Genomic DNA, 27844 nt, shown 5'->3' on the forward strand with positions numbered 1-27844 from the left:
CCCAACTCATTCCTGAATATATATAGGAAAGTAACGCATTCCAACTCATTCCTGAATATATATAGGAAAGTAACGCACTCCAACTCATTCCTGAATATATATAGGAAAGTAACGCATACCCCAACTCATTCCTGAATATATATAGGAAAGTAACGCACTCCAACTCATTCCTGAATATATATAGGAAAGTAACGTACTCCAACTCATTCCTGAATATATATAGGAAAGTAACGCACTCCAACTCATTCCTGAATATATATAGGAAAGTAACGCATCTAACTCATTCCTGAATATATATAGGAAAGTAACGACTCCAACTCATTCCTGAATATATATAGGAAAGTAACGACTCCAACTCATTCCTGAATATATATAGGAAAGTAACGACTCCAACTCATTCCTGAATATATATAGGAAAGTAACGCATCAACTCCTTCCTGAATATATATAGGAAAGTAACGCTCCAACTCATTCCTGAATATATATAGGAAAGTAACGCTCAACTCCTTCCTGAATATATATAGGAAAGTAACGACTCCAACTCCTTCCTGAATATATATAGGAAAGTAACGACTCCAACTCCTTCCTGAATATATATAGGAAAGTAACGCACTCCAACTCCTTCCTGAATATATATAGGAAAGTAACGCATCTAACTCCTTCCTGAATATATATAGGAAAGTAACGTGCTCAACTCCTTCCTGAATATATATAGGAAAGTAACGACTCCAACTCCTTCCTGAATATATATAGGAAAGTAACGCACTCCAACTCCTTCCTGAATATATATAGGAAAGTAACGTCTCAACTCCTTCCTGAATATATATAGGAAAGTAACGCACTCCAACTCCTTCCTGAATATATATAGGAAAGTAACGCTCCAACCCCTTCCTGAATATATATAGGAAAGTAACGTACTCCAACTCCTTCCTGAATATATATAGGAAAGTAACGTACTCCAACTCCTTCCTGAATATATATAGGAAAGTAACGTACTCCAACTCCTTCCTGAATATATATAGGAAAGTAACGTACTCCAACTCCTTCCTGAATATATATAGGAAAGTAACGTACTCCAACTCCTTCCTGAATATATATAGGAAAGTAACGCATCAACTCCTTCCTGAATATATATAGGAAAGTAACGTACTCCAACTCCTTCCTGAATATATATAGGAAAGTAACGTACTCCAACTCCTTCCTGAATATATATAGGAAAGTAACGCATCTAACTCCTTCCTGAATATATATAGGAAAGTAACGCACTCCAACTCCTTCCTGAATATATATAGGAAAGTAACGACTCCAACTCCTTCCTGAATATATATAGGAAAGTAACGTACTCCAACTCCTTCCTGAATATATATAGGAAAGTAACGTACTCCAACTCCTTCCTGAATATATATAGGAAAGTAACGTACTCCAACTCCTTCCTGAATATATATAGGAAAGTAACGCTCCAACTCCTTCCTGAATATATATAGGAAAGTAACGCATCTAACTCCTTCCTGAATATATATAGGAAAGTAACTCCAACTCCTTCCTGAATATATATAGGAAAGTAACGCACTCCAACTCCTTCCTGAATATATATAGGAAAGTAACGCACTCCAACTCCTTCCTGAATATATATAGGAAAGTAACGACTCCAACTCCTTCCTGAATATATATAGGAAAGTAACGCACTCCAACTCCTTCCTGAATATATATAGGAAAGTAACGCATCCAACTCCTTCCTGAATATATATAGGAAAGTAACGTACTCAACTCCTTCCTGAATATATATAGGAAAGTAACGCACTCCAACTCCTTCCTGAATATATATAGGAAAGTAACGTGCTCCAACTCATTCCTGAATATATATAGGAAAGTAACGCTCCAACTCATTCCTGAATATATATAGGAAAGTAACGCATCCAACTCATTCCTGAATATATATAGGAAAGTAACGCATCTCCAACTCATTCCTGAATATATATAGGAAAGTAACGCTCCAACTCATTCCTGAATATATATAGGAAAGTAACGACTCCAACTCATTCCTGAATATATATAGGAAAGTAACGTACTCCAACTCATTCCTGAATATATATAGGAAAGTAACGCATCCAACTCATTCCTGAATATATATAGGAAAGTAACGCACTCCAACTCATTCCTGAATATATATAGGAAAGTAACGCACTCCAACTCATTCCTGAATATATATAGGAAAGTAACGCACTCCAACTCATTCCTGAATATATATAGGAAAGTAACGTGCTCCAACTCATTCCTGAATATATATAGGAAAGTAACGCTCCAACTCATTCCTGAATATATATAGGAAAGTAACGTACTCCAACTCATTCCTGAATATATATAGGAAAGTAACGTACTCCAACTCATTCCTGAATATATATAGGAAAGTAACGTGCTCCAACTCATTCCTGAATATATATAGGAAAGTAACGACTCCAACTCATTCCTGAATATATATAGGAAAGTAACGCTCCAACTCATTCCTGAATATATATAGGAAAGTAACGACTCCAACTCATTCCTGAATATATATAGGAAAGTAACGCACTCCAACTCATTCCTGAATATATATAGGAAAGTAACGCACTCAACTCATTCCTGAATATATATAGGAAAGTAACGCACTCCAACTCATTCCTGAATATATATAGGAAAGTAACGCACTCCAACTCATTCCTGAATATATATAGGAAAGTAACGCATCCAACTCATTCCTGAATATATATAGGAAAGTAACGCATTCAACTCATTCCTGAATATATATAGGAAAGTAACGTACTCCAACTCATTCCTGAATATATATAGGAAAGTAACGTGCTCAACTCATTCCTGAATATATATAGGAAAGTAACGTTACTCCAACTCATTCCTGAATATATATAGGAAAGTAACGCATCCAACTCATTCCTGAATATATATAGGAAAGTAACGACTCCAACTCATTCCTGAATATATATAGGAAAGTAACGCATCCAACTCATTCCTGAATATATATAGGAAAGTAACGTACTCCAACTCATTCCTGAATATATATAGGAAAGTAACGTACTCCAACTCATTCCTGAATATATATAGGAAAGTAACGCACTCCAACTCATTCCTGAATATATATAGGAAAGTAACGCACTCCAACTCATTCCTGAATATATATAGGAAAGTAACGCATTCCAACTCCTTCCTGCATATATATAGGAAAGTAACGTACTCCAACTCATTCCTGAATATATATAGGAAAGTAACGCATCTCAACTCCTTCCTGAATATATATAGGAAAGTAACGTACTCCAACTCATTCCTGAATATATATAGGAAAGTAACGTACTCCAACTCCTTCCTGAATATATATAGGAAAGTAACGCTCAACTCCTTCCTGAATATATATAGGAAAGTAACGCTCCAACTCCTTCCTGAATATATATAGGAAAGTAACGTACTCCAACTCCTTCCTGAATATATATAGGAAAGTAACGTACTCCAACTCCTTCCTGAATATATATAGGAAAGTAACGTACTCCAACTCCTTCCTGAATATATATAGGAAAGTAACGCTCAACTCCTTCCTGAATATATATAGGAAAGTAACGTACTCCAACTCCTTCCTGAATATATATAGGAAAGTAACGTACTCCAACTCCTTCCTGAATATATATAGGAAAGTAACGTACTCCAACTCATTCCTGAATATATATAGGAAAGTAACGCATCCAACTCCTTCCTGAATATATATAGGAAAGTAACGACTCCAACTCATTCCTGAATATATATAGGAAAGTAACGTACTCCAACTCCTTCCTGAATATATATAGGAAAGTAACGTACTCCAACTCATTCCTGAATATATATAGGAAAGTAACGTACTCCAACTCCTTCCTGAATATATATAGGAAAGTAACGTACTCCAACTCATTCCTGAACATATATAGGAAAGTAACGTACTCCAACTCCTTCCTGAATATATATAGGAAAGTAACGTACTCCAACTCATTCCTGAACATATATAGGAAAGTAACGTACTCCAACTCATTCCTGAATATATATAGGAAAGTAACGTACTCCAACTCATTCCTGAACATATATAGGAAAGTAACGCATCTAACTCATTCCTGAATATATATAGGAAAGTAACGTACTCCAACTCATTCCTGAACATATATAGGAAAGTAACGTACTCCAACTCATTCCTGAATATATATAGGAAAGTAACGTACTCCAACTCATTCCTGAATATATATAGGAAAGTAACGTACTCCAACTCATTCCTGAATATATATAGGAAAGTAACGTACTCCAACTCATTCCTGCACTACACAAGTTGTCATCCTTTTCATCAGAAGTGGGAGATCGTCAAAGGTCAGCTAGTGAGGGCAGCCCGCATTATCACATTGGATAGTGATTTTGCCAATGAATGTGGACACCTAAGGAATATGTTTTTACACCGGGGTTACCCACATGAAATGTTAGACACTATTATAGAAGAAGTGTCGTCTAAGCATCAGTGCCATTTTTATAAACCAATCTTGAATACAGAATTGGTTCTTATGAATGACACTGAATCCTCGAACACAGACTTAGTAAATGTCCACACAAGTAGGCATCCTTCTGAATGTTTTGGTGTCACATTCATAACAACATACAGTCTCAATAGTAGTGACTGTGTTCAGGCACTACGTAAAAATTGGGACTTACTCAAAAAGGACAACAAAGTACACCAAAAACTTGTTAACCACCCATTGGTTGTTTATAGAAAGGCAAACAAACTCAAAGCCCTCCTCGAACGACATAATATTAAAAAAACAATGACAGCTGGCATGTTTAAATGCCAGGCGTGTAATTTTTGTCAATACATCTTGGAATCCAATAGATTTAAAGTTCATGATTACGAATACAAGTTGAACCTAAGAGCTAACTGTAATTCAAGAATGGTGATCTACTTAGCTATGTGCCAAACCTGTACAGCTTTCTACGTGGGCAAAACAGAACAACGCCTACGTGACCGCATTTATGAACATACTTATGCGATCAGGAAGCAGAAACTTGATAATGCACTAGCAAAACACATTTCAGTTTATCCCAACCATATGTTTAAATTTTTGATTATTGACCAGATTACACAGGACTTCAGGTGTGCTCCTCTCCCACTTAAGTTAGAAGAGCGAGAGCTGTTTTGGCAAATTAGACTCAACGCATACAGTTCACCAGGTCTGAATGAGAACTGTTCTTTAAGTAGTGTTCTTAAACTTAGGAGCCTTAATAGGTAGGCTGTGTCAGGTTACCTTCCACACTAGCACGACACAGTTATTCTAATGCTTTTGAGCACCTTGGTTCAGTGACCTTATGTGTATTTTTTGCTGAGTATTTTTTGCTGAGAATTTGTAGTTTTATTTTGATACTTTACTTATTACCAATTATGTTCAGCACACTTGATGTGCTTTAACATACACAGTTTAGTGCACTAACATAGGTATATGTATTAACTCAGTTTTACAAACACCAGCAGAGTTTTTATGCACTTGTAATTATTATTTCCTTGCCTCACTAGCTTAGTAGTAGGCTAGATTTACACATTTTTTATAGACAACGCTAGTTGTACTTTTAGTCTATTTGGATTTTTAGCTTTTACTTTAAAAGCAGTTTGTAGTCTAGTTGTGTTTGCAAATAGGGCGTGTCTTGTAAGTCAGCTTTCACTTTAAGTAGTTAATTGACTTTGTAAGTATTAGCCCAGAGAGTATTTAAGCTGTGACTTTTTGTTTTTCTTGATCTGAAGAAGTTTGTTTATTGGAATAAACGAAAAGTGCTTTATCATTTCGTTCTGTGCTACTGTGTGGTTTCTTCTCTATTTTGTTTTTCAGTAGTCTGTTTTGCCTGTTCAGTTTACTAATTAGAAACACTGCCAACTTTACTGCCTTCATCTAATGTGGTGGGTCTGAATGTGTGGTATGCAGATATATATTGTACCCCCTTCGAATAACATCAGCAGCTAAGCCAATTGTTAAAGTCAATTATGTTTTGTTCATATTGTGGCATCATTCTAGGTGAATGCAAAATGCTGCTCAGGGTTAGGTTCATACCTGTCTTTGGTGCATATTCTGAGAGCTCCATCATGTCTCTCTTTTCATGTAATCTAGAGTAGTACACCTCATGTTGTTTACTCTCACATGTACTATGACTGAATTGTAAAAGTGGTTGTGGCACAAGGACTTGAACTTTGTGGAGAATCCTGGCTCCCAATTGGCAGCTGACTATGACACCCTCCTTGCTCAGCCTAGTGAGTGGTGCGTCAGTGTGTCACACAATAGAATCTGATATGACTAGCATATTTGGCTGTGCGGAGGTTTGGCTTATGAGATCGCCCTGAGTTATATGTGCATTCTCCATGATGGGTGCTGGTTAAGTTGAGTGTTTCAAGGTTGCTGAGGGTATTTGTTGTTAAGTTTGCATCTGGGATGCCTTTTGAGGTTTAGGCAGATTGCATTTAAGAGCCAGAGTATATGTGGATCTGTGGGTTTGGCCTGTAGAGTGTATGATGGTTGAAGTGTGGTTTTGTATTTTTCTGGCAACTTGGGTGGTATCATTAGTGCCTGTATGTGACAGCCTTATCTCCAGTGATATTGTATAACTACATCTTTCACATACTGTATCAGAATTAGGTGGTCATCAGTATACATGAGAAAATCGCTATATTGTCTCAAGATGCCATTTACACCAAGGCTGACTACAAAGATAGTAGGAAAGTGCTTATTTATGGTACCATATGCTTTTATGTGATCTTCAGGGGTAGGGGTTACAAGAGGGGTTTACACCTGACTTGTTTGGTAGCTATATGGGTAAAGCCTAAGATCTAAGTCTAAACTTATGAGGCAGTGCTCCTCTATGCACAAACCTGTTGCTTGTTGTTTAAGAAAATGCAAAGGTTAATTTTAAAGTGAAAATTGAGACTCTGTGTCCCTGCATTTATTCAAGGTACTGCCAACCACTGCTGAATAATGCTAAGTGTCACGGAAACTGTAACAACTTTATACAGGCAGAGAAAATCAACAAGAAGAGTAAAACAGCCCTCTGGCCAATCACAACACCCCAGTCTCAGGTTCTCCAACTACAGTGCAGATCAAACTTTTCCAACTTTTAGATCACTTAAAGACGCTAACAAGTGCACAATCTCAACAAGTAACACTTTAAAATATCAACAGCACTTTGAAATATCAACAGCAAGTGCAATGCAACAAAATAAATAAAGAACAGCACTTAACAGTATTGAATATGGCTGAAAATCAGCAAAAACACTCTATTTCAAATGGCATGGTCAGCAAACATTTCTGAACCCTGTGTAAATGACCCAAATGTCTTGCAAATGTGATGACTTTTTACAGGCAGAGAAAAGAAAAAATGCTCAGAACACTCTTAGGTTTCTTTAGTGCATCTTAAACACAGAAGGCCAGGCTACCCTTTTCTACCACTAGAGTCCAGACCAAACTTTTTTTAAACTTTTAAATCACTTAAATAGGCTAAAACTTGATCTGCAGCTGTATAGTGTAGGGCTTATATGAGTCTCACAGGTGTTGCCCATTACCCAAGGCAGCAGTGCATGTTTACCGTACTCCCTTAAGGCCAAGTGGCCTTTGTATATTATTTGCTACCAGTGTTTGGATTTAAACCCATACTGTTGGTTCTGTTACATAAATACTGATGTGGAAAGTGATAGAGTGAAAAACAGCTGCCCATGTCAATCACACCACAAGCAAAATAATACAAACTGATGAAATATAATATCTAATCAAAAATAGAAATAGCAGACTAGGTCTACTGCAGTAGCTTAGCTACACAGGAGCCAGTTGAAACTACATGGGGGAATAGGCATGCCCATGCCAGAAGGGGAGGAGGTAAAGCAGGTCATCCAATGCCACAATCCCTCTAAAGAGGGGCATTGAGTTAAGTATGGCTCAGTCATGAGCATTTGATCAGCAAGCCACTGTGGGTAGTTCTTTCTAGAGGTGCTTTGGAGCATGCAGTCATATGGGGAGGTATTCAGGAGCACGTAGTCACATGGGCAGTTGCTCAGGAGCATGCAGTCTCATGGGCAGGTGCTCAGGAGCAGGCAGTCACATGTGGAGGTGTTCAGGAGCATGCAGTCTCATGGGCAGGTGCTCAGAAGCAAGCAGTCCCATGTGGAGTTGTTCAGGAGCATGCAGTCACATGGGCAGGTGTTCAGGAGCATGCAGTTACAAGGGGAGGGAGTAGTGGCTCCCATGGTGATGCAGATTACATGTTTCCCCTCCCAAAGGCAGAATTGGAGCTTAACCATGCCTTCAATGCCAAGATGTCAGTGACAGCATGAACTATACCTCCTGGCTACCCAAGGATGGTTGTGCCATGAATTGCTCTCTCCGCAGCTATCAGGAATGAATAAGCATCGGCAGCAGCTTACTGGTTGGCACTGCTGCAGCATATAAACAGCTGCAGAATGAAAATACTATGTAAATCAATGCATGCCAGTCATTTCACATGATTAAACCAGTTAAAATAGTACGAGCGCTCCACAGGAAGGTAGGGTCTTCCTACCACCCAGGCCAGTCACCCAATTGCCAGATCTAAAAAATGAGTCCACAGAAGATTCCATGCTGTAGCAAATGCCTGGCAAACTTTTCCCAAATAAAGATTCCAGCCCATCAAATATCACTGACAGACAAATCCAGAATTCCAAACAGTCTATGTGAGTGGCTGATCTAAAGACAATGGCTCCAATTTAATCAAGCAAAGGTTTAGCCAAAAGAAAACGTAGAGGAAGTTGCTGAAAAACATCCATCCAGTTGTCACTACAAGTAAGGAAAATGTAGAGAGCTAAACCTTCCCATAAAAACTTCAGGAGAGTAAATAGGTGGTGCACCTCAGGAAACTTCAGTCATCAAAATGCTTCAGAAACAAATAAGTCAGATGCTGTACTGCTACACTGTACCAGACATACAAACCAACACAGAAAGTATCCAGCACTCATATTTACAGTACAGATACAACAAAATGAAAGACCAGGTGCTTTGAATATTGTATATTTTTCCAAGCAGATGCTACAACTGCAAAATTCAAGCTCAGAAGTGTGAAGGCTGTCACAGTAAATTGAAACATTCTTCACAGTTTGTCCTAGGCAGCAATGCACCTCCATTTTGTACAAATAAAATGTAACAAAGGCAAAATAAAAGGAAAAATGTAACTGATAATATCATTTTATATTCCCTTGCACCTTACAGTAGAAATGTAGCCATCTTATAGCTCATTCAATATAAATAAAAAATATATCTCAAAATCCCAAGACTGATGGATTTGAAGGGGATTAGTGAGAGTTTGGAGGTGATGTGCAATGGAAGGGAGCACCAGAGTGGGCAGGGCTACAAAGAAGGAGCCATTTGTCAAATGGCATAACCATTTAGAACACTGACCAGCTCTGAGAGCTAAGTATGCAGACATATATAGGGAATGTATAAGTCTGGAAGTCCAGGATTTTACTTTAATCCAAAAACACAGAATGTTAGTCTCTTTACTCAGATGTAAAAACAGTTGTGCTTTTCAAAGACTAATACCAAAATTATCATAAAACTAAAAATGCAGCATGTGGCAGGTATATTACCTGGTTGTGTATACAGTAGCACCAACAGGATCCAGGTGGCCACTGCCCCCTGTCCAAGCAACCCTAAAAATATGTTTAGAAGCATCTATACACATTCTTACAAATATATGATGACATTCATGCAGTACCATGTTTAAAGAGCCGAACAATCAATAAGAAAACAGAGGGTAGTTCTTAAGATGACTGTGCAGCACAAAAACTACAGCCAGATAAACAGGTGAAAAATGCAGGCTGAAGTAAAATAAAAAGAAGTATTGTACTCACCATAACGTTCCATGTTTGTTGTCCTTGATCTCGCCTTCCTTCTTGTTGGTTGAGTTCAGAGCCGATCCTCAGCTCCAACTCGGCTGTATTCTAAAGCTCAAGAGCTTCCACTGGCTTGAGACTAGACTCTATCCCATTATACCTAACGAGAGTTACCCAGATCTCATTTGTGATAATCCATAACACTAGACTACAATATGCAGATATATAAACTATAGGCACATATATATATATATATATATATAATATATATATATATATATATATATATATATATATATATATATATGTGTACATAGATATATATATATATATATATATATATATATATATATATATATATATATATATATATATATATATATATATATATATATATATATATATATATATATATATATATATATATATAATGTAAAACCCACCAAGTCATTAGTAGAAGAACTCTTAGTCTACCCAACTCATAAGGCAGGAAGGGAATCAAGGCCTATATAGCCAAAAGATGGATAATTTGTCTCGATCCTCAAGGAGGGGGAAGAAGGGTGGGATGCAAGAAGGAAGACGAGATCAAGGACAACAAACATGGAACATTATGGTGAGTACATAGCTTCTTTATGTTATGTTGTCCCTATCTCTCCTTCCTTCTTGTTGGTTGGGACCATGTCCCCAGTACCTTCTTCTTGGGTGGCTCAATGGAATAGAGTCTTCAGAACCGTGGAATCAAAGGATGCCCTTTTCTGGGAGGCCATATCTACTTTGTAATGAGTGATGAAGGTATGGGGATTAACCAACGTAGCTGCCGCACAAATTGAGTCTAAAGGCAGCCTGGCCTGAAAGATAGTATAGGTAGACAAGGCCCCGGTTGAGTGTCCTCGAATCTTTCCTGGCAGCTGTTTGTTCTGTGAGTTACAGAGATAAGTGATGGTGTCTGAAAGCCATTTTGATAAATTTACTTTTGGGACTGAAGCTCCTTTTCTATTCTCTGCAAAGGATACAAACAATTGGTCAGATTTCCTGAATTCCTGTGTCCTGTGCAAGTAAAAATGTAACTGCCTATGAACATCCAGTTGGTGGAGTTTATACTCTGTCCTGTTGCCATGATCCAGAAAGAATACAGGTAGTTCTATTGATTGGTTCAGATTGAACTCTGAGCAAACATTTGGTAGGAAGGAAGGGTTGGTTCTGAGAGAAACCCTATCTTTGTGGCAAATTAAATAAGGGGGATGAATGGATAGAGCTTGTAATTCCGATACCCTCCTAGCTGAGGTAATGATGATCAAGAAAACCGTTTTCTAAGTCAAACATTTTGTAGAACAAGTTTTAGCCGGTTCAAATGGAGGAAGAATCAAGGCAGCTAGGACTACAGTTAGATCCCAAGGAGGAAGTGGTTCTCTTATTGCGGATCTCAAAAGGATAGTACCCCTCAGAAAAGCTTTGCATAGCCTGCGGGACATAACATTGGAACCCATTTCTCCCCCATGAACATTGGAAATGGCAGCCAGCTGAACTCGGATAGTTACTGCTGCTGCACCTGGTTAAACATTTCAGGGAGGAATTCAAGGATCTCTGAAATAGGTGCAGTAAAAGGATCGATACTATTTACTATTTTTGGCTGCCCAACAAGAGAACCGTTTCCATTTACTAGTATCCGGTTTTCTCATTGAGGATTTGTGAGAGGAAATTAGAATATGTTGTACTGCAGGGGAGATGTCAGGAAGCCTGGCTAAGATGGGAAGTGGAGGAGCCAAGCTGTCAGCTTGAGGGTCTGTAAGGAAGGGTAGAGTGTGCCCGACTGATGCACCAGCAGATTTGGAACTGGGTCCAGAATCCAAGGCTCCTCCTGAAGATGGGGCCATAGAAATGGGAATCAGATTTGATGATGCCAGTAGGGGGCAATGAGTATTAGCTTGCAACCCAATGATTTTGCTTTCTGAAGAACCTTGGGTATCAGAGAGAAAGGGGAAAAGGCATACAGAAGTCCTGGGGGCCAATCATGAACAAGTGGATCCCTGGGTGATTGTCCTGATGGGGGGACTAGGGTGAAATAGCTGCTGCATTTGGCATTGCTGGAGGTGGCAAAAAGGTCACAGCAAGGCTGGCCTCTCTTGCAAAAAATCTAGTTCACAACATCATGCTTCAGGGACCACTTGTGAGGCATAAGGATAGCCCTGCTTAGCTTGTCCGTTATCATGTTGGATTTCCCCGGAATGTACACCGCAATCAGAAACCGTTGGGAAGACATTGCCCATTGCTGCACTCTTAGAGCATCTCGACACAAGGGGTAGGATCTGGTTCCACCATGCTTGTTGATGTACCATACCACTGACTTGTTGTCCGTCTGAACTGCAATTGGCCCCATGGGTAGAGAGCTGTGATGTGTTTGCAATGCCAAAAGCACCACTGTCATCTCTAGGACATTTATGTGCAAGTGGTACTTGTGTTTTTGCCAAGTCCCATGAACAATCTGTCCCAGATAATGCCCCCCACCCTATCTGGGAAGCATCTGTGTTCACTGTGGCCACTGGTATGGGGAGGATGAATGGTCTCTGCCTATCATCAGCTGTGTAGACTGAAATCACCATTTTAAGTCCTTCTTGCAGGTCTCTGTGATGAGAATTTCATGGGACATGGGTAGATCTTGCATGGACCATTGAGCAAACAGGAGCCACTGTAATAACTTCATGGGGAAGCGCACCAAGGGAACTAGCATTATTGCTGCTGCCATTGAGCCCAGGACTTTTAGAAGAAATCTTGCTTGAGTCTTTTCCTCCCAATTAATACTGCAACCTGATGTCGAATGGTCGACACCCTCTCAAGAGGCAATTTTGTTGTCATGTCTTTGGTATCTAAATCTGTCCCTATAAATGTAATATATTGACAGGGCAACAAGGCAGACTTTTTGTAGTTTATAGTGATGCCTAGCTGAGAGCAGACGTCGATTGTGGTGTCCCTTGTATTGGTTAGTCGATGCTCAGTGGTGGCGGTAAAGAGCCAGTCGTCCAGATATGGAAACACCCAGAATCCTAGAGCCTCAGATGAGCCAAGACTACTGCCATGCATTTGGTGAGCACCCTGGGGACTGTGGTGAGGCCAAAGGACAGAGCTCTGAACTGGTAGTGATTGGCTCCCAGCCGGAAGTGTAGAAATCTCCTGGATCGCCTGTCCATCTTGATATGGTAGTACGCATCCTGGAGATTGATGGAGTACATCCAATTGTCTTTTCCCAGGAAGGGAAATATGGACTGCAGTGTCACCATCTGAAACTTTGTCTTCTTGACAGACTTGTTGAGTCTGCTGAGATCCAAAATGGGCCTCCAGTCCCTTGTTTTCTTTGGTACTAAAAAAAAACCTTGAGTAAGTTCCAGACCTGATTTGGTCTGCAGGGACGTCTTGGATGACCCGTTTTCTTAGCAACCTTTGAACTTCTACAGTTGCTTGTTCCCTTAGATTGGGTGGCACATCTGGGATGGATTTTCATTTTCTGGTTAGAGGTGGCATGGAGAAAGGAATACTGTACCCACTGGATATGACCGACTGTACCCATGTGACTTTTGTGATACTTTGCCAGACTTCCGGGTAGAGTGATAATCTGCCCCTGATTGCATTCAGAGGTGGACAGGCAGGGCTCCTTTCAGAAGTGCTGAAAGGGTCTACCAGAAAATGTATCTCTGTCGCCCTGACTCTGCGGACCCCTTCTGCCGCGAGGGTGGCGTCTCCCATTATTATTTCCCCCTCTGCCCCGAGGGGGATCACCACGTGCCATCAGGCGAAGCTCCCTGGGATTTCCAGAACCACATTTTTCTGCCTTTTTGACCTTTGGGATAAGGTTTAGTAGGCGTGGAAAAACGTACTCCCATGGCAGAGAGTATTTTACCATCCCGCTCGCACCTGGTGAGAGTCTCTTTTACCTTAGGCCCAAATAACGACGAGCCATCAAAAGGGGCAATGGTAAAGGAGAACTTGAAGGGCTCCGCAAACTGACAAAGGTGCATCCAGGAATGTCTCCGTAAGGTGACTCCTGTGCCTGCTGCCCTGCTCGCTCCACTGGCTGCATAGGAAATAAGCCGCATGGAGAAGTTAACTACCGAAGATAAGGTCGCAAACTGAGAAGCAGTTCTATCTGTAGCTCCCACAGCTGTAGGATCCTGTAGGGTATATCCTAGCTCTTTCAGGAGATCCCTCTGAAAATGGGTGAAATGGGATAAATAAGTCAGTGACCTAAGGGTAAAAGCCGCTGAAGAAAAGACACACCTCCCGTATCTGTCCATCATATGGGGCACTTTGTTCAGCAGATGGACTGAAGTAGAGGTTTCTGCTAATTCCTTCTTTGTGGCTGCCACCACCACCATACCATCAACTGGCATGCCCTTGGTCAGGAAAGATTTGTCATCTGGTGCAGTTATGAACTTATTGGTTCTCCATGGAACTGGTTCCATCAATTCCAGGGAGCTCCACGCCTTTCGACTTACTACCCCTAGCAGCGGGTCAAAGTGCAGAGACACCCAAGAGGTGGAGGGTCAGGAACCGAATGCGTACAGGTACATGAACTTGTCTTCAGGAGGGGAAAGGGACTTCCAGCCACCTCTCTGATTGAGGATTTCCAGGATGTCCAAGAATGAGACATCCACAGAGGGGGATCATGGGGACCCTTCTGAGTCCTCCAAGTCCATGTCTGATGTCAGAGACTCAGGGGAGTCCAAATGCTTCTTCTTACATGTCCTCTTCTGAGGGACCTCATCAGAGGGGTGCTCTGGGGAGGTTTCAGAAGAGGGGGGGGATCACCCAATGGGGCGTCTTGGGGCTTTGGTTCCCTATGCTTAGAATGGAAGGGTGGTGAGAGGAAATACACTGGCTCCACAGGGGACAGAGTAGCTGAAGCCAAGGGAGGAGCTGTCTGAGAGGACAGCACACTCCTCATCACCTCGAAGGCACCACGATCCTGGCCTGAAAGGGTCCCCAGCTCTGAAGAGTCAAGAGACTTCTCCCGCAGCAACAGCAATGGCTCTAAGGCTGATGCGGGAGCCAAGCTCACCTGTGCCGAAGCTCCAAGAGGGAGAGTAGGGTTGGACAAGGGTCCAATGCTATTCTCCCCCCTCAAAGCTGTCGATGGAGTGCCGGCCCCCAGATCCCTCCATAGAAGGTGGTATCGAGAAGATCAGAGTGGATGTCAGAACTGAGAGAGTAGAGGTTTTTGGAACTGATGGTTCCACTACAATGACTTCCATGCACTCTGGCTCCAAGCTCAAGTGAGTTGAAGGAGGAATAGATGATCCAGGGGGTTGAATAGTCAGCTCCACATCCATATGGGCTGGGCTTGATAAGATTTTTGTGAGAGCCAGTGTCTTGAATAGCCTCTTCACTACCCTCTCCACATCATCATCTGAAAGGCTCCTGGATGACCGAGAGGAGTGGGTGGATGATCGGTGACTGCCCGCTACAGACTGGAGAAGCGGTGACTGTGGAGCGGACCACACCAGTTTCAAGGAAGGAGACCTTGTTCTTTTGTGATTCCTAGATGGTTCCGAGGACACTAATACAACCACAGGAGATAAAGTCTTGTCAGACCCGAAAAGTTTCGGATCCGAAGAACTGGAAGATTTGTCTTTCTGCTTTGACAGCTCCAAGGTCAGAACTGATGAAGATGTCAGTTTGGAGGATTTGTCTAGTTTTGTTGCCTGATTCCCTTCCACTGATGTGTCAAACGGCCCTTTTAATAAACCTCTCAAAATGAGTTTGCTTTTGCACTCCTGCAGGACTCTAACGCTGAATGCATGACAAATGGAACATGAGTCCTGCAGGTGCACCGCTCCCAGGCAATAAATGCAGCTAGTATGTTTGTTAGTCAGGGACATTTTTTGGGAGCAAGAGTTGCACTTTTTGAATCCAGAAGGCTTGAATTCTTTGGATGCTTCTTTAGACATTACTGATAAGTACAAACGGCAACAAGCACAACAAAACCACAGCTACAAGTATCAAGAAAGGAGGAATATACCACTCTACAACAAGCCACGGTGGTGCAGTGGTTAGCATTGCTGCCTCACAGCAAGAGGTTCTCTTGTTCAATTCTCGGCTGGGGTGCCTTCTGTGTGGGATCTTCACATCCTCCCTGTGGTCGCGTGAGTTTCCTTGCACATCCCAAAGACATGCTGTAGGTGGATTGGACACTCTAAATTGGCCCTAGGTATGAGTGTGTGTGTGTGTGTGTGTGTGTGTGTGTGTGTGTGTGTGTGTGTGTGTGTGTGTGTGTGTGTGTGTGTGTGTGTGTGTGTGTGTGTGTGCCTTCCGTGGAAGGTCGGGCATCGGGCTGGCAACTCGACACCATAAAACTCCACTGCCAATCATGAGTGGACAGGTGATCAGCTGTGGTGACCCCTAACTGGGAAAAGCTGAAAGAAGAAGAAGTAGGTACCACTCTACAACAAACAACAGCAGCAGCACTATACCTAAATTCTTTTTTTTTTTTTAATAGAAGGTAATGGAAGGTAACAGAAGAGGGAGAGCCTCTAAGTTAAATGACAACTCCCTCAACTGAGGAGAGCCTCTAACTTAAAAGGCTAACTCCTTAAGTTGAAAGGGAATCCTCTAACTAAAAACGGATTAGTAAGGGAGGGTAATAGGCCTGAAGGAAAAATGATGGTCTGAACAACAACAACAAAACGGAGATAGGTGGGATTGTAAGAACAAACACTAGCTACTACTAATCTACAGTAAAGTCTTCCTTAAAGATTTTACGATATTAGAGAGAAGAATATAATAAAAAAATCGAAAACCTAGCCTGAGCCAGTCTCCAGCAATCTCGAAGCTTCAAGCGGCAAACTCCCGCTAGGCATGATGTGATAGGATCTAGCCTCAAGCCAGTGGAAGCTCTCGAGCTTTAGAATACAACTGAGTCAGAGCCAAGGATCGGCTCAGAACCCAACCAACAAGAAGGAAGGCGAGACAGGGACAACATAACATCATAATTTAAATGAAAGCACTATGTTTAATAAAATACTTAAACATGTAACAACATAAAGAAATAAATGAAACCACAAATCCAAGAACACAAACTAATAACCAAACAAAGGTCTGGAAAGTAAGTCCCAAAAAAACTTCAAAACTACGTTTATTCTCTTCTACAAGTAATCCAGTGACCGATAAGCACTTTTGTCTCTATTACAGAAACTTCATCAGATAAAATATAAAATATAAAACAACTATCACCTCTATTTAAGTAAATTAATGCAATACATAATTTTGCTTAAAAGTGACACACCTCCATATTTCACCAATTAGAAAAATCAACGTTAAAAACATCATACGATACAATACTTAATAATAACTCATTATTTAATATTAAAACATACGTAACCACATATTCTTCAATGATACTATACTTTTTTAAAAGTTTACGATTTAGAGGCTTCAATTTCAACACACTCATAACAGAGACTTTTTCATTTAAGCCTGGCCAGTGGTTTACATTTAAATGGGTCTGCCAAACTTGTTCCCGTTTCTCTAAATATAATGGGCAAGGCCTGCCCCTAGTGTTTGTATTTAGTGCTTCTAAAATTACAAATTTAAAAGAATGGCCTTATTTTCAGAACAATGTTTAAATAGTGCATTAGTTTATTTCATTAATCTTATATCTCTTAAATGTTCATACACCCTATTCTTTAATTTCCTCTCTGTTTTTCCAATATAAAATCAAGTACAATGTGAACAGAGTGCAATATACTACTTTCTTGGTTGAACATGTGAATCGTCCATAAAATTAAATTTAAAAATTATTTATATACACTTCACTTACTTCCAGTACATATGAACAATATGAACCCGCTCAACATTTCTGCATATACCCCATCCTTTTTGTTTCGTTTAAGTTTTCAAAAATATTTTTGAGGCTTCTTCCCTTTGTATAGACAATCCTTGGCTTATCCCCTACATAATCCCTTATTTGCCTGTCATAATTTAAAATACTCCATTTTTTTTATTAAAATATCCCTTATTATATTACTATTATTACCAAACATAGTAATGAAAGCACTCTTAAATGCACTCTGTGACTTATTTATTATAAAAAATGTAGGGTCCCTACTTGTTTCATCCATACGATTTCCATCTTGATCATTTACCATCACAGGTACTAGCCTGTTCTCACCCAAAATTAGTGAAAAAAATCCATTCTGTCTTTTAATTCTAACCTCACTTAACACTTCGGATATCAAGTCTATCGGGTACCCTCTCTTCAAAAACATTTGTTTAGATTGTCACATTCTTTTTCGAACACATCTATTAAGGTTACCATATGGGCTGCCCATACGAATTGACCTTTCACAACAGCTCATTTTTGCTTATAAGGGTGCCCAATATTAAAAATATAAGAAACGGTTGGAATAAGTCTCTTTTTGGACGATTTCAGAAACATATCTCCCATTACAAACATCTTTCTTTAATAATATATCCAAATATGGAATCTCCCTATCATTAACAGTGTAAGTGAATCGTAAAAACAATGTTCTGTTTATATAGTTCAAAACTGGGTCTATTTTATCCACAGGGCCCTTCCATAAAATAAAAATATTGTGTAAAACACAAGTGCATAAATAACAGAAAGAAAAAAATTCTGAATTAATTAAGAATATTTTCTCCCATTCGAACATAACAATATTTGTGTACAAACCCCCATAGCTACTCACACTCTTTGGATGTACAATTCCTTTTCAAAATGAATAAAATTATTTTTTAGGACTATGTCCAACAATTGGTCATATGTATTAATAATTGCTTGGTATAGTCCCTTTCCATACAAATAGTCACAAAGCCATTCAACACCTATGTTATGTGGGTTCACTGCATATACATATTATATCTACTGTGATAAACACAGAAGATTCATCAAATTCAGTAGTGTTCATTCTACTTAAAACATCCCATGAATCCCTACATATAAATAGTTCACTATGAACATATTCTTTCAGTTTACTATTCAAAAATTTTGCTAAGGGTTATGTAATAGACCCCCTAGCATCAACAATGGGGCACATGCGTGGTTGATTTACATGACTGGGGTGATTGGATAGGGGATATTCAAATAGTTAAACTCATCAATAGTGACACGCCCATCAATAAACAAATCCTGTAAGAATGTTTTGATGTCACGATAGGAACCATTCAATTCTTTAACTGAGCTTTTTTCATGCGTGCTACTCCTCAATATTTGGTTCATCTTAGCTATATAGTCTAATTTATTCATAACAACAAGCCCACCCCCTTTATCCAGTTTCATGATACGAATACCCACTATTCCTTTTATCTAATTCAATCTTATCAGTTCTTCCTTACTTAAATTTGTCTTCTTTTTATTCCCTCTAAAATTAAAATTTCAAATATCTAATACACACATTTTCTCAAAAAGCTCAAGGTTAAGATGTATTGGGGGGCTATAGGTACTTGAAATGCTCAGTGGATTAATTGGTGCACTTACATTATGAAACATAATTTTAAAATTCAAATTTCCTCACAAATTCTTTCAATCAAGAAGGATGTGAGTGATATTTACAGACCCATCAGGTACAAAAGTGAGGCCCTTTGCAAAAAGGTCACAGACAACACAATCAATTGACAATGCAGAAAAATTATAAACTTTAAAGTCTTTCATAGTATTCATAACAATTTCGACATGGGGTAACCAAAATCCACCATCATTTTCTGATCGTCTTAATGGCTCACTTAACGCTTGTCCCTGAGGGCCCCCCTCGAATTGTCCCTGTGAATGCTGGATGCACCTCTCCTCTGAAAGTGGTTGAACTGTTGTGTCCCCTGCCTGTTGAACCCCCCTCTTTTTGGTGACTCGTCAGGTGTTCGGAATGTCTGAGAACAGGGTATTCCTCATCATCTACAAAATCATCAGGTTCATTATTGGGTGAATTGTATTCATTCACATTAGGATTCTCCAGCTGTTCATTGGATAATTTAGTTACCCATGCCTGTGATTGTGGGGGAGGGGGGTATGCAGATTTGTTACTATATTCATTTTTATCTCTTAAGTGCTTGCTTTCTGGACCTCTCTTTGAACATAAAAAAGTAAACTAGAAAACATTAGAGTTGAACATAACTTGCATACAAGAGCATCCCTTTGCTACAAAAGAGGTTATTTTCTCTGTAAATGAACTTAAAAGGTTTCTATGCATGGGTGAATGTGACGTGGCATAAAAGAATGCCTAGATGGATTCTAGTCTGTTATTTACGCAATGCTTATTCGTGCTTCTCTGAGTCTTACCTTTTGCTTCCCTGGTCCTCGTCACGTATGAAGTTCTCGCTGTGCTTATTAATGGCATAGTTTGTCAAGTGCATACAAGCATCATCCTGTAAAATGGACATGTTCTTATTTGCTGAACAGTTGACATTTTAACTTTTTATGTAACTGACTAAAATTACTTATTTTTATTTATTTATTCAGTTAGGTAGATGGACTTGGCTACAATGGTCCATTTTCAGCCACAACTGTGTAAGTATGCTATATTACACATAGAATACTTAAATAACAGGAGTACAAGGCAAATACTTTCAACAGTTATTACAGTTTCATTGATACAAACCAAGAATGGAGGTAGTGCCTGTAGAATCCTATACAATCTATGGCAGTACATCATAGGAGAGCAATGCAATTAGGCAGTCATTGTACATCATTTAGTAGTGCTGTTCAAATTCTGTTTATATTGCCTGACAAATTAGAACAGAGTTTACACTGGCTGAGAGAGGGAATGAAATGCATGGAGTAAATACACAGGGCAGTAAGTTATCTTGATTTTATCTGTGGGTTAAAACATTTACAGGGTTTCTGGGAAATAAATGTTGCTGGAGGATGGATTTGCAGGGGACTAGTGGGAGTTTGGTGGTGATGTGCAATGGAAGGGAATACCAGAGTGAAGGCAGAGCTACAGAGAAGGAGTCATTTGTCAAAGTTGGGCAGTTGAAGAAGTTCAGTTTGTGTGGTTTGGTCCATGGGAATGAGAGGTTGGTGGTGATGTCCAGCAGAAACCAGTTCCATAGAACATGTGTGGAAACTGTGAAGCAGTAGTTTGTTGAGGCAGAGTACCTGAATAGTACTTTTTTTAATTTCTCCAAGTCTTTTGTGTTTCTAATACCATGACAGGAATGGATCCCATTCCTAAGTCAAAGTACGATTAAAGTTCATGAAATTAGTATTGTTTCGATTTTTGATGATAGCCAATAGTGCTCTTCACAGCACCCGCAGTATGCCCAGTAATGACTCCTTCTGCAATTCGTACGACCTTACATGTATCGGTAACATATGTAAATATGATTGCAATTCTTTTTTATATGACTCATTGCTCCTACTACTATTGGAATTGTCTGGGTATCTTTCTCCCACACCTGCAAACACTGGGATTTTATGACTTTATGTATTTCTGTATACAAGACACTGTAATCACTGGCTGTAGCAATTTCAGTAGTCAATGTTATTTTTGTTTTCTTTTCATGGACCACTATATCAGATTTTTTTGTATCTATTTTTTGAATTGTTGGTAATGGATGATTCCTTGTGATATAAACTTCATCATTTTCTATGATGCTTTGTGGCTCATGTTTCCAGTGTTTTTCAGCTACTTGAATATTATAATGTTTGCACAATCCCAGTGCAACAGTCTCGACACATTACTAATATGTCTTTCAATATACAGTCCTTCTGCCATCAGTATATCACAGCCTGCAACAAAATGTGTGACTGTTTCCAATTCTGTTTTACAGAATCTACATTTGTCTGTTTAACCCACATGCTCAATGTACTTTGTAAACCAAAGTGCATATATTCCAGTATCTTGGACAGCCAATATTAACCTTTTGTCTTTTCATTTAATTTCACCTCTCATTAATCATTCCTGCATTTTACTCTGATCAACATGAGGGTTTTCCAAGAGTTTTCTATACTTGCAACTATATTTATGTATTTTCCACACCTCTTGCCTTCTCATCTGGTCATTTACCTTATATTCTTTTGTTTGTTTTTTGGCACATTCAGTTGCTGCATGATTTTTATCTACTTCTGGTTTGATTTCCATTCCCACTTAATGCCAATATGCTTCTGCTAAACTAAGCAGGGAAGTCATCTTAGACTTATTCTCCTCATGTTTTAAAATATTTACTATATTTGGGTCTTCTGAGGTCAGCAGATAATTATGCAGTCCTACAATTGTAGATCTATACATGTAATCAGTTTTGAGGAGGCCCATACCTCCTTCAGAATGGGGAATATATAGTCTTGGTATGCACATAAGTGCAGTGATTTTGGATGCTGTTGTGTCAGGCAATGGCTGAGACTCTGAGCAGTGACTGCAACTTTGGGCACTGACTGTGACTTTGGGCACTGACTGAGACTTTGGGCACTGACCGAGACTTTGGGTAGTGACTGAGACTTTGGGCACTGACTGCGACTTTGGGCACTGACTGAGACTTTGGGCAGTGACTGAGACTTTGGGCACTGACTGAGACTTTGGGTAGTGACTGAGACTTTGGGCACTGACTGAGACTTTGGGCAATGACTGAGACTTTGAGCAGTGACTGAAACTTTGGGCACTGACTGAGACTCTGAGCAGTGACTGCGACTTTGGGCACTGACTGAGACTCTGAGCAGTGACTGCGACTTTGGGCACTGACTGAGAGCAGTGACTGCGACTTTGGGCACTGACCGAGACTTTGGGCAGTGACTGAGACTTTTGGCACTGACTGAGACTCTGAGCAGTGACTGAGACTTTGGGCAGTGACTGTGACTTTGGGCACTGACTGAGACTCTGGGCACTGACTGAGACTTTGGGCACTGACTGAGACTCTGAGCAGTGACTGTGGCTTTGGGCATTGACTGAGACTTTGGGCACTGACTGAGACTCTGAACAGTGACTGTGACTTTGGGCACTGACTGAGACTTTGGGCAGTGACTGCGACTTTGGGCACTGACTGAGACTCTGAGCAGTGACTGTGACTTTGGGCAGTGACTGCGACTTTGGGCACTGACCGAGACTTTGGGCAGTGACTGAGACTTTGGGCACTGACTGAGACTCTGAGCAGTGACTGAGACTTTGGGCAGTGACTGTGACTTTGAGCACTGACTGTGACTCTGGGCACTGACTGAGACTCTGGGCACTGACTGAGACTCTGGGGACTGACTGAGGCTCTGGGCACTGACTGAGGCTCTGGGCACTGACTGAGACTTTGGGCACTGACTGAGACTCTGAGCAGTGACTGCGACTTTGGGCACTGACTGAGACTCTGAGCAGTGACTGTGACTTTGGGCACTGACTGCGACTTTGGGCACTGACTGTGATTTTGGGCAGTGACTGCGACTTTGGGCAGTGACCATTGTACTACTGAAGAAAAGAAACAAGACTTTAACCAAGTCCTTATGACAGCTGGGGCTTGACTGGTTGCACTAAGGGTGGCATAGCAAAGCCAGTCATATACTAGTCAGGTGTTTCACAAAATGAAATTACCTTCATGTCTTCTGATAGCAGCAGCATCAAGTACGTTCTTTCCTGATAGCCATGGGGAAGCGAGGGTACGTATCTGTTTACATAAGGTAAGATCTTATTTTTTTGCATATTTTTTATTCTTTTGCTCACAGTTATCAGTTAAGATAAAAAGCAAAATAAAACCACCACTGTAATATTGTTGCACTTTGTGTTCACTGATGCTAATTAAGAAACCAAACTAAAAATACCGTTCTTACATTTACGATGTTATTCTTTAACTTTACTGTGTGACCCTTGCACTTGTTGTGGCAGGCACTATGCTCAGTAAAAGTTTTTAAGGTCGATAGCTAACCATTCATAAAGCTGTTAACTGTTGCTGGATCTGGCATACTGTTATTGCCTGTGTTATTGTTGCTCACCACAGATACTGGGTAGGACAGAAATCAAATTAAATCCCTGCACCACTGATCAGTGCTATTTGTCTGGCTACTCATCATAACTGTTTACAGTGTTGTCCCTTAATGGCTACACTACTGCTTATCACTATTTTTCAGTGTTGCCCATTACTAGTTACTCTGGTGTGACTTGTCAGATGATTGCTGTATTGCTCTTTCCCATAGTTCACTGCTGTTCAGTGATGTTTGCTGTGAAGTGTCAGGTAAAGTGACTTATTAGTGTGAGTTCATCCAACATGCTTACCTTACTATACTTGAACTTGCTGGTCAAAACTTTAATATACAGGATACTGTCACTGCACTTTTAGGTAGTGGTATTAGCTTATCTAATAGCGGCTTGCTGTGTTTGAACTTAACTGTGTAACCTTTTGCTTTCTTTAGTGTTGTTGTCCCTATGCGTGAAACTGCCTCTGTGATCCTTGCACTTGCTACCAGTTGTGTTATCGCTACTTGCAGAGTACCACTTTACCACTTTTGATGGTTATTGTGTCTTGATTCTTTTTTATGCTCATTTTCCCCACACAACTGACTATCAGCTGACCCAGTGACTCTCCTCAGTCATGGGGTCTATTCATCCCACCTTTTCTCCTCCAGACGTATTCCAGCTAGGAATGGAGCTCACGAGGGGATACAGGTGTCCTGAGCCAGTGTCATACTGCTGTCATGGATGTATATTTAACCTTTTTATTGGGTCTACTTTAGATCACCGAAAACTTAAAATCTTCAGCGCTTATATGAGCGAAAATGCAGATATTCGACAAACATTATTTTGGATCGCAGTACAGTAGAGATCAGGATATTTGCCCTTTCTTCACTGTAGTGCGATCTTGGAGTTGGAATATATATTTAGCGGGGGGGGGGCACAGCCCGCCACAATAGTAATTTTGAATACCTGCATATTCGCTCATGTGAGCACTTCATATTTTAAGTTTTTGGAGATATAAAGTAGACCCTTTTTATTTTATTGCCCCTGCACATCCCCTGTGACACCTGAGGGTCCGTTGTGCAGTGGGCATCAGCACTGGACTGCCCCTCACTTCTGTCTAGTGTTGAAATCAGCAGGACTCCCACCTATGCTCTGGCAGCACTTTGTACTTATTTCCCTACATATGTCCTAAATGCAAAGCCCTTTCTCCCCTCCTGCCAGGATGGCCACATCCTTCCTCTCCTAACAGCACCTCAAAATTCAAGCTGCTAATTGAATCTGGATCACCTTGTCAGTAATCAGGGCTTTATCCATTTATGCTAGAGTCTTGCCATTTGCATCTTGATTCTACTATAGCCACTCCCGTATTCTAACTTTACTTTAGTCCATCTCATTTTGCCATCCTCTGGTTGTATCAATTTTATTAAACAGTTCTGTGATATCTCTGATATACTTTCACTAGCTCACCAGGTAGCACACTTGCCTTTGGTACAGAAGCTTGAGGGTTGTATTCCCACAAGCAGTTGGATTAATTTTCCAGTACTGCATAAGATGGTGTCGCACTTCTGGCTGTACTGTCCTTCAGATGAGATGTTAAACTGTGGTCTTATCTGCTTGAGTTGGTGGTAGCTCAGGTGGATGTAAAAGATCCTACTGCACCTATCAAAAGAGTCCAGGGTCCTTTATTTATTTATATCTTTATACATCATGTATATATTTGCAGTTTAAATATATATACATATTTACAAAATTATACAATTATTTAAGTCATTTTCATTTTGCTACGCATAATTAATTGTTCTTATATACATAGAAACTTTTTAATTTTAATCTATTGTTCTTATATACATACTTCTTAATCTGACCTCCACTCTTTTTCCATTACCATAGTCTGATCTTGTAAATATTAATGACAATGTCCAGTTTCCATTAAACATAATCTCATTAATCCTCTTATTCCATACTACATAAAACACTTTTTTATAAAATTCAATTTTGATTCTTTACTTCTATTCTTATAATGACCATATTTATACTATCCCTACTTTTGAAATTTCCTAAAAGCATTGTACATAATTTACACCAAAGTTTTTTTAACTCTCTCACATTTCCAAAAGGCATACTATGTAGTTTCTTCGTCACCACTATACAAACATATTTTTACTTTTCTTTTTGTACAGAATATTACCTTTTACTGGTATTATTTTTTTTATTTCCAATCTCCATAAAATCTTGATATTTAATTTATAACTACACCATGCTTCGATCTCTTCCTTGGGTATATTTTAACACAGATTAATACAGTAATATTTTCCATTATATTTTTGTATCATGTTTTCTATCTTCTTCTATTTCACCAATCTTTATTTTCTACAGCTTTATCTTTTGATGGTATTTCTCTATTTCTTCATTATAACATTCTTTTATTCTTTTATTACATCTTATTATTTCCCAAAGTTCTTCACATTTATATTTAAATAATCTTGTTATTAAATTCATTTTTTTAATTTAATCATTTCAAAATGTTCTACAAATTTAATGATACAACATATGCTGTTGGATTTAACATGCCTAATCCTCCTCCTCCTTTCTTCATATTTAATCTAAAACCCGTATAAAAGAAAATACTGTTTCTAATAATGGTTCCTCATATATCATAGGAAGCATAGCAACACCATAAATATGCTACATTATCTATTAATACTGAATTAATCAGACTTTCTTTTTATAAGCTAATTTGTATATTTCCATAAACATAAATATATTTTAATTCCTTTAATAATGTAGCCCATTGTTTTCTATTGCCTTCTTTATCAAAATGTAATCCTAATACAGATATTTCTTTCATTAGAGAATTGCATACCTGCTGTTTTGATTTTGTCTCTCATTTCTTTGCTTTTTTCTTTATTTAAAGACATAACCACTTATTTCAAGCAATCAGCTAAATAAAATGTATCCCATCCATTTTCTATTTTTAGTAGTTATAATATTATCTGCATATGACATCATAACTGGAAATTCAAGATTAGTATGAATTACATATTTTGCATTTTTCATTTTATGATAAGCCTCACTGACTCATGCATTCATAACTAAAGCAAATAAAGCACTACTCATTGGACACCCTTGTCTTATACCATTCCTCATATCTATTTCTTTGCTTACCCAAATATTCAGACTCTTACATTATTATTATTCACCACTTGCTTAATTTTATTTTACATTTCCATTATTTCCCATAACATATCCTGTTGTATTGAATTAAATGCTTAATTAATATTGCCTACCATAAGTTTTATATCTTCTTCCTTTTTTGCAATATCATCCAGTGTTTCTCTCACTATCATTAAAAACTCTTGACATCCTTTTCCTTTCATGGCATGTATACTTTCCTCCATTATATATTGCACCTTATTCTCAACTCTTTTATGTATTATTTTCTTAAATATCTTATAATAAGTCTGTGTTATTTAGCACTACTTGTCTCAAATTCTTTATATCTTCTTTTTCTCCTTTTTTCCATATAAATTTTAATATTTATTTCATTTATTTATTTATTTGACATTTGACACAGCCTATTTTCAGTGGAGGCCCCAGGAGAAACGCTGAAGACACATGTCTTTGGAATGTGGGAGGAAACCGGATCACCCAGAGGAAACCCATGTGAATGTAGGGAGGACATGCAGACTCCACACAGAAGGCACCCCAGCCGAGAATCGAACCGGAGAACCTCTTGCTGTGAGGCAACAATGTTAACCACTGCACCACTGTGCCACCCATTATTATACCACTGCATAACTCATTATGCTTTAAACCTTCATTCAACCATTCATTAAAACACATAACAAATACTTTTTCTGCTATCCTTGTAGACTTGTGTACATTTCAAATCCAATTCCATCTGGACCAGCTGCCAATTCTGTATTTAATTGTTTAAACATGTTATCTAATTCATATAAAGTAATCTCTTTTTCAAATTCCTTGTTAATTTGTTCAGAGATTTTTGTTTTACTTGCCATGTCCTTTTACTTTATCTTTCTAACCATTTCTTCCACAGAATTTATAACACTTTCTATAACTTGTTGTTGACATT

The 27844-nt window shown here is 39.2% G+C and overlaps 1 protein-coding gene across 1 annotated transcript in view; it reads right to left on the minus strand.

Moving 5' to 3' along the window:
* Positions 1-27844, minus strand: part of TTLL6 (tubulin tyrosine ligase like 6) — a 1150444-nt gene that overhangs the window by 589886 nt on the left and 532714 nt on the right. Inside the window, exon 5 of the mRNA XM_044055332.1 lies at positions 20163-20248. Coding sequence (XP_043911267.1) covers positions 20163-20248 — 86 coding nt within the window. The remainder of the gene's footprint in view (positions 1-20162; positions 20249-27844) is intronic.

Source organism: Protopterus annectens, chromosome 13.part0, assembly GCF_019279795.1.
Source record: "Protopterus annectens isolate FY-2018-M chromosome 13.part0, PAN1.0, whole genome shotgun sequence".
In the NCBI taxonomy this organism is placed as follows: Eukaryota; Metazoa; Chordata; order Ceratodontiformes; family Protopteridae; genus Protopterus; species Protopterus annectens.